Source organism: Terrapene carolina, unplaced genomic scaffold, assembly GCF_002925995.2.
Source record: "Terrapene carolina triunguis isolate 2854851 unplaced genomic scaffold, T_m_triunguis-2.0 Scaffold67, whole genome shotgun sequence".
NCBI classification, from domain to species: Eukaryota; Metazoa; Chordata; order Testudines; family Emydidae; genus Terrapene; species Terrapene triunguis.
In genome coordinates, this window is record NW_020664418.1 from 12,085,262 (window position 1) to 12,099,712 (window position 14,451).

Sequence of the window (14,451 nt, forward strand, 5' to 3'; positions counted from 1 at the left end):
GGGAAACAGGTTGTATAAATTCGATTGTGCGCGGCCACACTAAGCACCTTAATTCGGTTTTAAACCACATTAATTCGGTGGTGTGCGGCCACACTACCCCATTAACTTAAACACAGTAATTCGGTGGTGTGCGTCCACACTAACCCTAATTCGAATTAACAAAATCGATTTAGGCTCTACTCCGTTCGTCGAGGTGGAGTACAGAAATCGATTTAAAGGGCCCTTTAATTCGAATTAACTGGCTCTGTAGTGTGGACGGGTGAAGGGTTAATTCGGATTAAGGCAGCTAAATCCGAATTAAAGTCCTAGTGTAGACCAGGCCTAGGTGGAGTACAGAAATCGATTTTAAGTGCCCTTTAATTCGAATTAACTGGCTCTGTAGTGTGGACGGGTGAAGGGTTAATTCGGATTAACACAGCTAAATCCGAATTAAAGTCGTAGTGTAGACCAGGCCTTAGTCTGGCAGACAAAGGCAGAATAGGATCCAGTGGCTGGAAGATAATGCTAGATGGATTCAGACTGGAAAAAAAATCACATATTAATTGCAGCAATTTACTTAGGGCTTTGGAAAAATCTCTGTCAATAACTCAGGATTAGGGATCTGCCTGAAAGATGTACTCTAGCTCAGTGGCTCTCAACCTTTCCAGATTATGGACCCCTTTCAGGAGTGTGGTTTGTCTTGCATAACCCCAAGTTTCACCTCACTTAAAAACTACTTGCTTACAAAATCAGTGTGGCTGTGACACTTAGACATAAAAATACATCACTGAAAAATTGCTTCCTTTACCATATACACCTCTACCCCAATATAACACAAATTCGGATATAACGCGGTAAAGCAGCGCTCCGGGGAGGCTGCACACTCCGGCGGATCAAAGCTAGTTCGAAATAACGCGGTTTCACCTATAATGTGGTAAGATTTTTTTTGGCTCACGAGGACAGCGTTATATCGGGGTAGAGGTGTAATTATAAAATTGGAATGTAAATATTGTACTTACATTTCAGTATATAGAGCAGTATAAACAAGTCGTATGAAATTTTAGTTTGTACTGACTCAGCTGGTGCTTTTTATGCAGCCTATTGTAAAACTAGGCAAATATCTAAATGAGTTGATGTATGCCCCAGAAGACCTCCGCGTACCCCAGGATTACGTGTACCCTTGGTTGAGAACCACTGCTCTAGCTCAGCCAGAAGTCATTAGGCTCAATGCAGGACTCACTGGGTGAGGTTTTCTTATGTGGGAGGTCAGACTGGATGATGTTAGTCCTTCTGGGGGAGGGATAGTTCAGTGGTTTGAGCATTGGCCTGCTAAACCCAGGGTTGTGAGTTCAATCCTTGAGGGGGCCACTTAGGGAGCTGGGGCAACAATCAGTACTGTGAAGGCAGGGGGCTGGACTCAATGACCTTTCAAGGTCCCTTCCAGTTCTATGAGATAGGTATATCTCCATATATTTTAATTTTTATTTTTTTCTGCCTTTAACAAAAACAACAATCAATCTCTGGATTAGTGCCTTCTTGCTCATTTACGTGTCTCCATCCATTTGTGTAGCCATTTGCAACATGACTACAGCAGCTGACCACTCCTCTACTATGTTCTGCTGAATATCCTTTGGAAACAAGAAAAGTAGGAGCAACGAGAGACCAACTGAGTTTGCTTTAACATGTGAACTAATTTGTCTCCTAAATCCCTAAATTCCTCCTGGATAATAGCTGGTAAAAGAATCCTTTGTATCTGATACCCTTCAAGTAGGACAAAGCTTCTGCTTCTCTTGGTTTCTTTCTAGATGGATGATGATGTCATTATATAAAATGGCTCTATATGGGCAGCCTTCTCATCCCTGTCAAAGTGTGACAGATTTCTGTTACCAATCTGCCTGAGGCGTCAGGTGATCAGGCTGAGGCGGCAGGATCGTTAGGGGAGGAGATGAAGGAGCACACCAAGGGTCTAAGTTTTTTAAATCTTTATTAATAAAATAACAGCAGTGAGTGCTGGGGGTTCCCCACGTCCCTCAGAGGAAGGAAGAAAGCGTTAATGCCCCAAGCCCTAACCCACTTTCATACTCTCACACGTACTACCCGGGGCTGGCCAAACCTGGGTGTAATGTACGAAGAAGGGGGGGGGGAAGAGGTGGATGGGAGTTCTGTCCTGTGCACAGGTCATCCAGCGTCCGCTGTTGATCTCCAATTTGCTTCAGCTCTCAGGAGGGTTTTAAGTTTCAGGGGCGTTTCGTTCAGGGACCTCTGTCCCCCTTGCTCTTTGTACCAGTCCAAACTGGCTTTCTGCGGCGTCCTCAGCTTTCCCAAAACGCACCGGCTTCAGGGATGCGAGACTGTTTTCCCCCTCGCTGCTCTTCGCCATCTCACTCATTTTCGCAGCCCCTACAGTTCTGTTCAGCTGAATCCTCCTTTCTCACGGCTGGTGGGGGTTGGAATCCAGGCCCCTGTCTTTCTTGGCAGACAGCAGAGTCGGTTGTGTGCTGTGGCCTTGGGCTGGAGTCAGCGTCTTATCTTCAGACCTAGCTGAAGCGTTGCGTTAGCCCATTCTCTGCTCTTTCCCTCCCTCTTTGGCCTCTCGCACCCTGCAAAGAAATCTTTCACTGCACACTCACACCTTTAACCCTTCCCAGAATACTTTGCAATGCCTGCAACAGCATTAGCATCATACAATGCTGATCTGCCTCCCCAAGAGACCCCCTGAGGGAGGGGGCCCTTGGGATGTGACAAAAGATGAGAGGGAAATCTACAGCTGGGAGAGACACCCAAGTGAAGGTGGGTTATATCTGTTCTGCGTGACACGGCCTCCAGAGTCCCCATCGGAGCAATGTGCCTAACCAGGTGGCCACAGAACCTCTGTCAACGGCAGTTGGCAGTTCAGGGGTGCATTGCATACCTTTCTTGAGCCCAGCATATCATAAAGGGAATAAACCCCCCTGCTCCCACCCCATAACTGTTCTTTAGTTCCTCTTTGTCAGAGTGGTCACAGAGCCAGCCTCTCCCTTTCTCCATATAGTTCATGAACAGGTAGACATTGTTGTGATGGGTTCCCCCCAGGGTGCCACCTGGAACTGAATTACCACTGAGCCTGCCTGACCCACCAGCCTGGGCTCCCTTTACACTGTACTGCTGTGATAGGCCCTCAACCCCCCCCCTCCAGCACACATACAGGTAGGGACACACCCAGCTACAGCTACATACAGATGCTGAGATCAGCTCTGCATGGGAAAGCTTCAACTAAGGACCTGCCCAGCTACTCAAGTGCCCCCTCCCGCCCCCCGGAGTGTAAACCCAAAATTATACCGTTTTGCCCTGCACAGAGATCTGTACAGCATAAGCTCATGAAATTCATCCCCTCCCTCAATGTGGAGAGGAAATATACAACAGCTTTCTGCCCCAAGTTATAACCCCTACACACTAGTTTGTGATAAACTAAAAACAAATTTGTTAACTACAAAAGATGGATTTTAAGTGATTATAAGGGATGGCAAACAGATCATAGCAGATTACCTAGCAAATAAACAGAAATGCAATCTAAGCTTAATATAACTAAAGACATTGGATATGAGTAGCAAATTCTCACCCCTAAATGATGATTTAAGCCGGTTGCAGAGATTCTTAAGGGGCAATCTGCACTTGCTTGCAGCTTAAAAGCCCAGGTATACATTCCTTTTACAGACTAGAAATTCCTCTAACCTGTATTCTGCTTAGTGGGCATTCCCCAGGTGTAAACATATTTGTAATACAGATACACAGTCAATATTCCTAACTTCAGATACAAAAATGATCCATGCATACAAATAGGATAATCATATTCAGTAAATCATTACCTTTTCAATGATCTCACATGACCTATCTTGTATAAATACACCATACTTATGCCATAATCATATCCTATAATATCTCTCTGAAGAATGTGGGACGCAGTGTCACAGTTGTGTCTACACCAGAGGTGGGCAAACTACGGCCCGCGGGACCATCTTGCCCTGCCCTTGAGCTCCCAGCTGGGGAGGCTCGCCCCCGGCCCCTCCCCTGCTGTCCCCCCTCCCCCGCAGCCTCAGGTCGCCATGCCGCCAGTGCTCTGGGGGGTGGAGCTGTGAGCTGCTGCCGGGCAGCGCAGCGGTGGGGCTGGCTCTGGCCGGGCGGCATGGCTGCCGGGAGTGTGGGGGGCTTGGATAAGGGGCAGTCAGGGAGCAGGGGGTGGTTGGATAGGCATGGGAGTCCCGGGGGGCCTGTCAGGGGGTGGGAGTGTGGATAGGGGTTGGGGTAGTCAGGGGACAGGGAGCAGGGAGGGTTGGATGGGTCGGGAGTTCTGAGGGGGGCAGTCAAGGGGCGGGAAGGGGGGGGGGGCGGATGGGGGGTAGGGGCCAGGCTATTTGGGGAGGCACAGCCTTCCCTACCCAGCCCTCCATACAGTTTCAGAAGCCCGATGTGGCCCTCAGACCAAAAAGTTTGCCCATCCCTGGTCTACACTATACACTTTAGGTTGGGCTTAGGCTGCTGCATTGGATTATATTTCTTTTTTGTATTGCCTCAGGCTTTGCCCAAAAGAGTTTGGAAAATGGGTTTGCTCAAGCTAGGGACCTTGACTTGAATGCTTGTGTTCCCAAATATGCCTAAGATGTACCTGGCAATTGTTCTATCTACCATGTACCTGCAAAAGAGTCCACAGTGTTCATCCCCTAGTAAAACCATTTTTAAAGAGTGTCTCAAACTGCCCTTCTGGGACTGTAACCTGTCATTGAACAAACCCAAGGCAGCCCTCTTGAGACCCCGGGATCTTGCAATCTCTGCCATTTCTCACTGAAGATCTCCTTTTTAGAGCCATTACTTGGCCAGGAGGGTCTGAGTTGCATGCACTTAGAGCCAACCAATTTATGCTGTGTTCCCCACACAGCAGGTTGGCCATGCTTCACCGTTGACTTATGACAAAACTGCATCCGATTTTTGTTGACCAAGCTGTGATGGAGACTGTCTCTTCTCTAAAGCCACACAGGGGAAGGGAGGCTACATGCTCTGGATGGTAGTGGTGGAACTGACTGCATGTGGTCTTTGGAGAAAATTCTGAACGTCACGCCATCTCAGTTTAAAATCTATTTCTGTGGATAAGAGACTGTGTTTAGTTACGCTGTGAGCTAGCAGGCGTCCTGTATCTGAATGTCTCCGGGATCACTTAGCTAAAATGGTGGTGGTGTGTTTTTTTTTTTTTTTCCCAGCATTCCCCAATCTGCAGTCCATAGGACTGCTACCTGGAGTTCCATTCACACCTTCGCAAATCAATGTTCTCTGGATATTTCAGCAAGAGCAGATGCTGGTTTTGAGGAGGCGGGGTTTCAATTGCTGTTCAGCTCATAGGTTTCCTCTGCTTGCCTGCTAAGGGAAGTCCCAGTGGCCAGGCACCTATGGCGAAGCTCTGTGGAAGCAATGGAGGGGAGAGGAGGGGAGGGGAAAAAAGGCTCACTTACCAACAGTAGCTCTTGCTCTACAAGTGTGTTGCGGCCTCAGAGCTGCACTGCCCCCCCCCCACTCCCTAGGCATCTGTCAAATATGGAGCTCAGGGAAGGTTGGACAGGTGAACAGGACCGGCTCCAGGGTTTTGGCCGCCCCAAGCAGTCAAAAAAAAAAAAGCCATGATCGCGATCTGCGGCGGCAATTCGGCGGGAGGTCCTTCGCTCCGAGCGGGAGTGAGGGACCGTCCGCCGAATAGCTGGACCTGCCGCCCCTCTCTGGAGCGGCCGCCCCAAGCACCTGCTTGCCAGGCTGGTGCCTGGAGCTGGCCCTGCAGGTGAAGAATTCATGCCTTTAGTCTGTGTGATGTGTTAGGCTCCAGGGAATGGCACATGCCCCATAGCTGCCAAATACTGCTCCAAAATGGTTCTGTGGGCAGGTGCATGACTCCCTGGAGGCAAAGTGTTTGGAGAACAGGCTCTGTTCTTAGTAAGTAACTCACTTGCGCCCATCAGGTGTTAGCATTGGAGTTTGTTTTATGAAATGGTTAGCCTTGTAACATGTTACCACAAAGGGAATGGAGACCATGGAAGCTTTTGTGAAATGTGCTTACCGTCCACTCTCACAGTGACTTGGTTCAGAGCATTATGAGCAGGGAGCTTTTCTGCCTCCTGGAATTTCTTCAACATGCAAATCCCGCCTCTGAGCTTGGAAGTGCACTTTGTGTCAAACTCTGCTGCAAACTCACTTGTTGCCCATCCGTAGGTGGCCAGGCCCCAGGCCTGCTCCTCGGGGCAAGCTGTAGGGTCCATGGTCTCAAGTGCCATCTAATCAGAATACTCTCTAGAGTGCAGTTTCCTGCTTTGCGCACACAGCTGTAGAGAGAGTGCGCAAAGCACTCAGGTGCTGTTTTTTTTTTAATCTAGCCTTTCAGACTCACATAAAATGTTCTTGCATTTCTGCTGTTAATGACCATTTCATTTCACAGGCTTGGTTACAATTTACAATGTAGCTTGCTTATCCTGGCAGGCAGCTGTGGCCTTTTAATAGAGACTCTGACCTGTGCAAGATGACTTATCATTAATCTGTCAACATAACGGTTTAATTTCTGCTTCTTTCCATGCTTTTTGGTCTAATGGTTTTGTTTGCTGTTTCTGCTTAGCTTATCAGGCAACCGATTATCTCCCTCCAGCTTTAGAAGGTAAATCTATATTCTATTAAACTTCTCTGACCAAATCCTTTCCTGGACCTGTGACTTGGCATGACTAACCTTTAGTGCTTTGGTACTAGCTGAAGAGAGCATGGCACTTGTATAATGTGCACGCGTGAGATTCTGCATGCTTGAGTCTCTACTACTTGCTTGAAGTGCAAACAGGCTGGTGTTTATCACGCACAATTCTGGGAGATGCAAAGACTATCCATCTTCACCACTGAAAGGGTCGGGGCGGGGAAAGGGCTGTTCAGCTATTTCTTACTATTAAAGAGAGACTTTCACACAGGGATATGCTTTAAAAAATAGACATGTCACCTTGTTCAAATAAGAGCTCTTTCCCCACAAGCTGCCCTTGCAACCTAGATTCTCCTTAGCCAGACTGCAGTGAAGCCATATTTGTGCCATAGATCTATTGTAAACATAGACTGTTGTAAAGTCAAAGCTGGAACTATTGCTTCCCTGCAGAAGCGAGTAGGCGAGGATGAGCTGGTGGGGAAGAGGTCCTTCCAGAGTGATTGCTAGCCTCCAGGATTGCTGCCAAAAGGGGTGAGGAAAGAGAATCCACTCCAAGAGCCACAGGAAAGTTGAAGAGATTTTTTTCAAGTCTGCTTTGTCCAGAGGTTTCCCTAGTACAGAAGTCCCTCTTTAATGTAAAAAGGCTATTGAATTGCCATCCTTTTGTACTTCCTTTTAGAATCTGCTCAATTTTATGTGCTTCTGATCTGTTGCTGCAAACAACATGCAGATGTGGGAAGGTCGAAAAGCAAACAGCTCCCACTTACTCTGCAAAATTTCAGGAGCACCCAGAAAACAAGTACATCAATATATGAAGCAGCTTGAATCAGACAAGTTTTGCTGTGGCCAAATGATAAGGGATAGTGCAGCACTTTCAGAGAGTTAAGGAGTAGCTGGGGAAATGACCTAAAACTGGAAGCCTCTAACAAAAAGTCTCCAACATTTACCCAGTGGCTACTGTGGTTCTTGCTCCTCTGCAGAAGATTAAATGGGTCACTAAGGCCATGCTGCTAGCGACACAGCTTGTCTGAGGCCCAGTCTCCAGTGCTCTGCCTTTTATTCAGCAGTCTTTGGAGTTTTACCTCTGGCTCTGGAGTTTGCACAATATGGGCCAAGTTTATCCCTGGTGCCATCCACTGACCTCAGTGGTGTTACACAAGGGTTGAACTTGGCTGTATATTTCAGTGTATGCATCACTGGTTTGTGGAGGATGCTGTATAGTTGGCACTCTGTTTATTTTGCTGCTACATGAAATGCTGCACTGGTGCTTGGGAAGTTCTTTGAACTTCATCTACATGAATTTAGAAAGCATTTCCTGGGACTGAGACCAGGACTAAGACAACAGTCACATGAATTCATAATAAGGCCACTAAACCCCCACCAGTGACTGTCTTCAGGCAGGATCGCCTGCTTTGCCCTGTAGCAGTGGGAGTAGCCCCATGAGCTCTTCCTTGTGCTTGTGGAATTCACAGTCCTGGATTTCCTGCAAACTGCCCTTAGCAGGAAGCAGGAGAATGGAAAGGGACGTAGCAGCATTGTGATGGATTGCTTGGTAAGCTGGGCGCAAGAAAACAGTGTACATTTTAATAGGGCTCAATGTAAATGTATACCTCTAGGAACAAAAAATGTAGGCCATACTTGTAGGGTAGAGGATTCTGTCCTGGGAAGCAGTGACTCTTGCAAACGATTTGAGGCTCATGGTGGATAATCAGCTGAACGTGAGCTCCGAGTGTGACACTGGCCAAAAATTTAATTTTTCAATGCATAAATGGGAATCTTGAGTAGAAGTAGAGGGTATTTTATCTCTGTATTTGGTACTCGTGCAACTGCTGCTGGAATCCTGTGTCCACAGCTGAAGAAGGATGTTCGGAAAACTGGAGCGGGTTTAGAGATGAGCTAGAAGTATGATTGATTAAATTAATTAAAGGATTAGACATTGAGCTCCTTGAGTGTATCCCTATAAGGAATAATCTATTTAGTTTAACCGAGAAGGTTAAGGGGTGATTTGATTAGTCTGTAAGTACCTATATGAGGAACAGATATTTACTAATGGGCTCTTTCAATCTAGAAGAGAAAGGTATAACATGATCCAGTGGCTGGAAGTTGAAGTTAGACAAATTCAGTGTGGAAAGAAGGTATGAATTTTTAACAGAGTAATTAATCCATGGAACAATTTACTGAGGGTCATGGTGGATTCTCTATTGCTGACCATTTTTAAATCCGATTAGATGTCCTTCTGAGAGATCTGCTCTAGGAATTACTTTGGGGAAGTTCTATGGCCTGAGTGATACAGGACTACAGGAGGACAGATTAGCTGTTCACCATGGTCCCGTCTACTCTTGGAATCTATGAATCTCCTGCTAAATCTGTAGGTGATGTAGGTCCCTGCTGCTGTTGGAGCTGTGTAGGCAGCTGTCACAGCTCAGAGCCCTGACAGAGGGCTCAGCTCTGGGTCCAAGCTCTGTGTATCCATTTACTCTTTTAAAATGTAATGACGTGAGGGTAGCTGATGAAAGGAACTGAATTTCCAGCCCTCAGGGCTGAAGTTGGCTCACTGAACAGGTCAGCAGCAGTGCCTACCTGTGACCTAGGGGAACCCCTCTAAGAGTCAGGCTCCTGGGACCTTCCATTTGCTCCTTCTGCTGATATTGCCCATACTGAGGCCAGCTAGCACCAGTCATGGAGCTGTCAGTAACTGTTTCTATGAATCTCCACCTCCTGCCCCCCCCCCCACTTCTCCTGCATGTTTATGGAAGCGGAACACTTTGTTTTGTCTTAAGCCTTTTCTTATTGCAGGTGGTACTGCATGAACAGTGTTGCCAACTGTATGGTAGTACGTGGTGTTTCTCCTAGAGCCCCAGCTCCTGGAGTCCTGTGATGATATGAGAATGTCATATTTTAAAAAAAGAGTAACTTTCTATCCTTTCTGGTTGCAGGGGGAAAACCTGAAAATATGATCCCTAAAGGCTCCCCAAAGCAGAAGGCAAAGACCCAAATTTTAAAAATGCCAGGAAATTTTTAAAAGTGCTGAAGCAAATCTCATGGTTTTTGGGGGGCTGAACTAAAAACTTTTTTGACACTGTGAGATTAGCAATACTGAATCGATACACACTGTATCCATTCAGTGCCATACGTGAATAGCACTGAAACAGCTCTAAGATGCATCTTATGAACTTCATAGAGTCTAGTAGCTCCTTGGACAGTTCAGGCTAGTGCTTCAGTCTGAACTTGCTATGCCCACACATTACAGTGCATGAGCTTATATGGTCCCTAATGCCTAGATGCTGTAGCAGGAGCTAAAGTAAAGAAGTTGTGCCAGCTTCACGGACAGTTCCCTAGCTCTGAGAGGTGTAAGCCAGGCTCAACCTCCTGTAAGAGGGTGGGTATGTATAATGCCCTTAAAGGCCTTTTTACTATTAACTCAAGCCTTTGAAATAGGGGCATGTACTTGTCAAAGGGACCATGTCAATTAAAACTTGATCCCAAAATGCCTATTCTGTAAATCCTAAACCAATGAAAAAACTTGCACAGTTAAAATAGAAGTCTAATAAAGAGGTGTCTCCCTTCCTCCCCCCGCAGTGCGAGACACCCACTCAGTGCAGCACCGGCAATCTAAAAGTGCAGCTGCTTTCACTGGTTTCTTTTATTTCATTGTCTTAATAAGAAACGCAACTAGTAAACATAAGGCATAAATAGTGAGACGTGAACAGGCTTTTCAGAATTGTTTCTCTGTTAGTGTTCATAGCTCTAGCAGTGCAGCAATGACTGAGCAAAGTACCAACCAGGGTAAGAGTGCCTGGGAGGGAATTTAAAATGAGACCATTAGAATCCAGTGAGAGGCAAGGAGGGACATCTGAAGGCAGATGTTGGGTTGTCATAGAGTTTAAAGCCAGAAGGGAACACCAGATCATCTGATCCGATCTCCTGTAAATCACAAGCTGCCAGCACCTGCAGACTAAACCCAGCAACCAAAATTAGAAGAAAGCATTACATCCCAGAGGCAACTAAACTGTTCTGTGCCCCAGCCAGAGACTAGGGGTATGGCTGCACTTCCACCCCACATGAGCGGCAGCGGCTTTGTCGGCAGGAGAACACGCCTGCCAACAAAGCATTGTTCACACCGGCGCTTTTCATCGGTACAACTTTGGTCATTCAGGGAGTTGTTTTTTTAACACCCCTGAACGACAAAAGTTTTGCCGACGAAGTGCCAGTGTAGACAAAGCCTAGAAGGGACCAAGGTGCACCAATGCCTGAGGCCCTGCAATGACAGGGAATTAAGTGAGGTATATCCAGATAATCCTGGCAAGTGACCAACACCCACGTGCTGCAGAAAAAGGTGGAAACTCCCCCCCCCCCCCCCAAGATTACTTCCAATCTGATCGAGGGGAAAATTTGTTCCCAACCTCTCACATGACGATCTGTTAGACCCCAGCATATAAGGAAGAACCAGCCAGCCAAGCACATTATTTGATCTTGGGGTGGAGAACCCTTTACTTTGTTTCTAGTAACCTAATCTGAGCTCTAAGAATTGCTTCTTGATTCTTTTAGGAGCACCTTCTGCACAATCATTGCTCAGCTGACTGAGGAGACCCAGCCGCAGTTTGAAACTACCCTCAAATCTCGTGCTGTATCTGAGGACTCTGATGCCAAATTCACATGCATAGTAACAGGTAATGATGCCATCAGTGACGTGACCGATCCATTACTGCTCCTGGTTAGTAGTAGTGGGGGTCGGGGAGAAATACAGTGTTGCCAACTCGATCAATTTTATTGGAAGATGCATTTTCATTGAATGGCTGGAAGTTGAAGCTAGACAATTCAGACTGGAAATAAGGTGTAAACTTTTAACAGTGTGAGAGTGATTAACCATTGGAACAATTTACGAAGAATTGTGGTGGATTCTCCATCCCTGGCAATCTTAAAATCAAGATTAGATCTTTTGAAAAGATCTGCTCTAGGAATTAGTGTTGGAAGTTCTCAGGCTTGTGCTAGATTAGGGATTCTCAAACTTCATTGCACCATGACCCCCTTCTGACAACAAAAATTACTACATTACCCCAGGAGCTGGGGGGGGACTGAAACCCAAGCCCACCTGAGACTCACTGCCCAGGTGGGGAGGCCAAAGCCCAAGCCCACCGCTCTAAGTGGGGGTGGTAGGGAGGAACCAAAGCGCAAGGGCTTCAGCCCCAGGCAGGAGGCCTGTAACCTGAGCGCTGCCAAGGGCTGAAGCCCTTGGGCTTTGGCTTTGGCCACAGGCAGTGGGGCTTGGGCTTCTGCCCCAGTAAGTCTAAGCCAGCCCTGGCGGCCCTATTAAAATGGGGTCATGACCCACAGTTTCAGAACTGCTGTGCTAGATAACAGTGGTTCCTTCTGGCCTTGAAATCTGTCTCTCTCTCTCTACATGATATCTCTGCTAACCCTCCAGCTGCTGGAGACAAGTGATTACATGAGAACAGCTTGAAAACAATACCCAAGTGAGTCCAAAAGGCAAATGCAAATAACTTTAAAATCAATTTAAAAAAAATCACATTTGAGGAAGGAGTGGGGGTGATTTATTGGTGTTGAATTCTTGGGGTTGTTAATACTGCAGCTTGCTCACTGATCGCTTACAACAAAAAGCTTGCACCAGAGCGAAGCTGGCATTGGTTACTAACTGGGAAGGCCATAATAGAACTATTTTCTTGAGTAGCCTCTCAGAGGTTTGCTATCTCAGGAATGTGCAGTTTGCAGCTGAATCTCGCTCTGTTAAAGAGCCTGTTTTGACCCTCGCCTTTGATCTCACATAGGGTACGTCTACACAGCAAAGAAAAACCCGTGGCTGGCACATGCCAGCTAACTTGGGCTTGCGGGCCTTGGACTGTGGGGCTGCTTCATTACTGTGCAGACTTCCAGGCTAGGGCTCCAGCCCGAGCCCAGATATCTACACAGCAATGAAGCAGCCCCACAGCATGAGTCCCAGGAGCCTGAGTTGCTGGCATAGGACAGCCGCAGGTTTTTCTTTGCTGTGTAGACATACCCCCAGGGAGAGCACAGATGGGGTTGTGCCAGCGGAAAACCTGTGCTTCCTAGCCCTGGTCTACACTGGGGGGGGATTGATCTAAGTTACCCAACTTCAGCTACATGAATAACGTAGCTGAAGTCGACATACTTAGATCTACTTACCGTGGTGTCTTCACTGCGGTGAGTTGACTGCTGCCACTCCCCCGTCGACTCTGCTTGCGCCTCTCGCAGTGCTGGAGTACAGGAGTCGATGGGAGAGCGCTCGGGGGTAGATTTATCGTGTCTAAACTAGACGCAATAAATCGATCCTCACTGGATCGATCGCTGCCCGCCGATCCAGCGGGTAGTGAAGACATACCCTTAGAGTGCTGGTCTCTATGCGTATTCCACTGTGGTTATGCACGTGCGCCCGGAGCCGGAGAATTTTTAAAGCAGTGTCCAGGGCTGTCCTTACCTTTATGCAAACTACACAAATTTCCTGGTGCCCTACGCAGCTGCGTGCTGCTCCAGCGGCCAGCCCAATCCCCCGGCCAGCTGAGCCGTCCAGGAAAGCTCTGCTCTGTGGCCACCTCACCCCTGCTCCGCCCCAGCCCCACCCCCACCCCCACTCCACCCCTTCCCTAAGCTACGTCCTGGGGGACTGCAGCACGGGTCGGGCGCGCCCTACACTCACTGGGCAGCGGGAAGTGGAGTGACTGGGCTCTAACCTGCTCTGCTCTGCCGGCTCGTGATGGGGGGGCAGCTTCACCCCTGTCCTTCAAGTCTCAAGCCTGTTCCTGCCCCGCACAGACCTTGGGCGCAGCCCCCCCCCCCCCCCGGGGGCCCGGGGCCCGCCCCCCCCCCCCCCCCCCGCACGGGGGGGGCTGCATAGGGCACCAAAATGTCTAGGGATGGCCCTGGACGTGTCCATTGGCTTGTGCATGTGTCCTTGCTCTCCTTGTGCCTCCAACCGAGGAGATAAAGGGTGGAGAGGACTCTGATTACCTCTCCAGTTCCTTCTTACCACCACGTGACCCAGATTGGAACCTCCAATATCCAGAGCTTTGTCTCCTTTATTTAGGGTGACCATATTTCCCTATGCTGAATACGGGACACCTGGTAGAATTACTTGTATTCAAGCAGGTTCAATGGAAATCAATCAGAACTATGCAGTACAAATGTTCAAATTAACATTAACTTAACTGAGCCCCTGTTAAAAAGAATCCAGCTTCGCAGGATTTCTTTTTATTTACCTTCTTTAAGACTTTAGGGGTTTACATAAGGAGGGGTCTCTCACACACACTCTCTCTCTTTTCTCTCACATGGGGATGTGTGTGTGACTGATGGACCGACCCTCCCAGTCTGGTGCTGTCTGCCCTCCAGGCCTAGCTGGGCCCACAGGACGGACCTGCCTTTCTTAGTATCTGGCACCGCATTTTCCTGAGGGTGTGTGTATGTGTGTGTGTGTGGTGGGGGGGGGGCATGCAGAGTCACATGCCTCCCTCCCCCAGATTTTTGCCAGGAATCTGATTCACACCAGAATGTGGCCAGCAGCAGCCTTTCAGCACTGTGTGGGAGGGAAGGGGGGAAAGGGATGACCTGGTCCGTGTCTTTCCAGAGCTCATCTCTTCTTGCCCGCACAGTGTTGAAAGGCAGCTAACACCACTTGCTGCTGGCCACCGACATAACCCATCTGCCTCCTGTCCCTGGGCTACAATGCGGGCAGGAAGGGGTTAAGCCCTAAGGACATGTTGTGCACCAGGGTCCAGGGAATCTAACTGCAGGGGCTTCAGTGGCCACAG

At 48.1% G+C, this 14,451-nt stretch overlaps 1 protein-coding gene across 2 annotated transcripts in view; it reads left to right on the top strand.

Moving 5' to 3' along the window:
- ALPK3 (alpha kinase 3) overlaps nucleotides 1–14,451 on the top strand; it is a 90,054-nt gene that overhangs the window by 18,584 nt on the left and 57,019 nt on the right. The window contains exons 2-3 of one of the 2 annotated variants that reach the window (XM_026648216.2): nucleotides 6,605–6,643; nucleotides 11,219–11,340. In XM_026648216.2, coding sequence (XP_026504001.1) covers nucleotides 6,605–6,643; nucleotides 11,219–11,340 — 161 coding nt within the window. The remainder of the gene's footprint in view (nucleotides 1–6,604; nucleotides 6,644–11,218; nucleotides 11,341–14,451) is intronic. The other variant, XM_026648217.2, reaches the window with a different exon arrangement.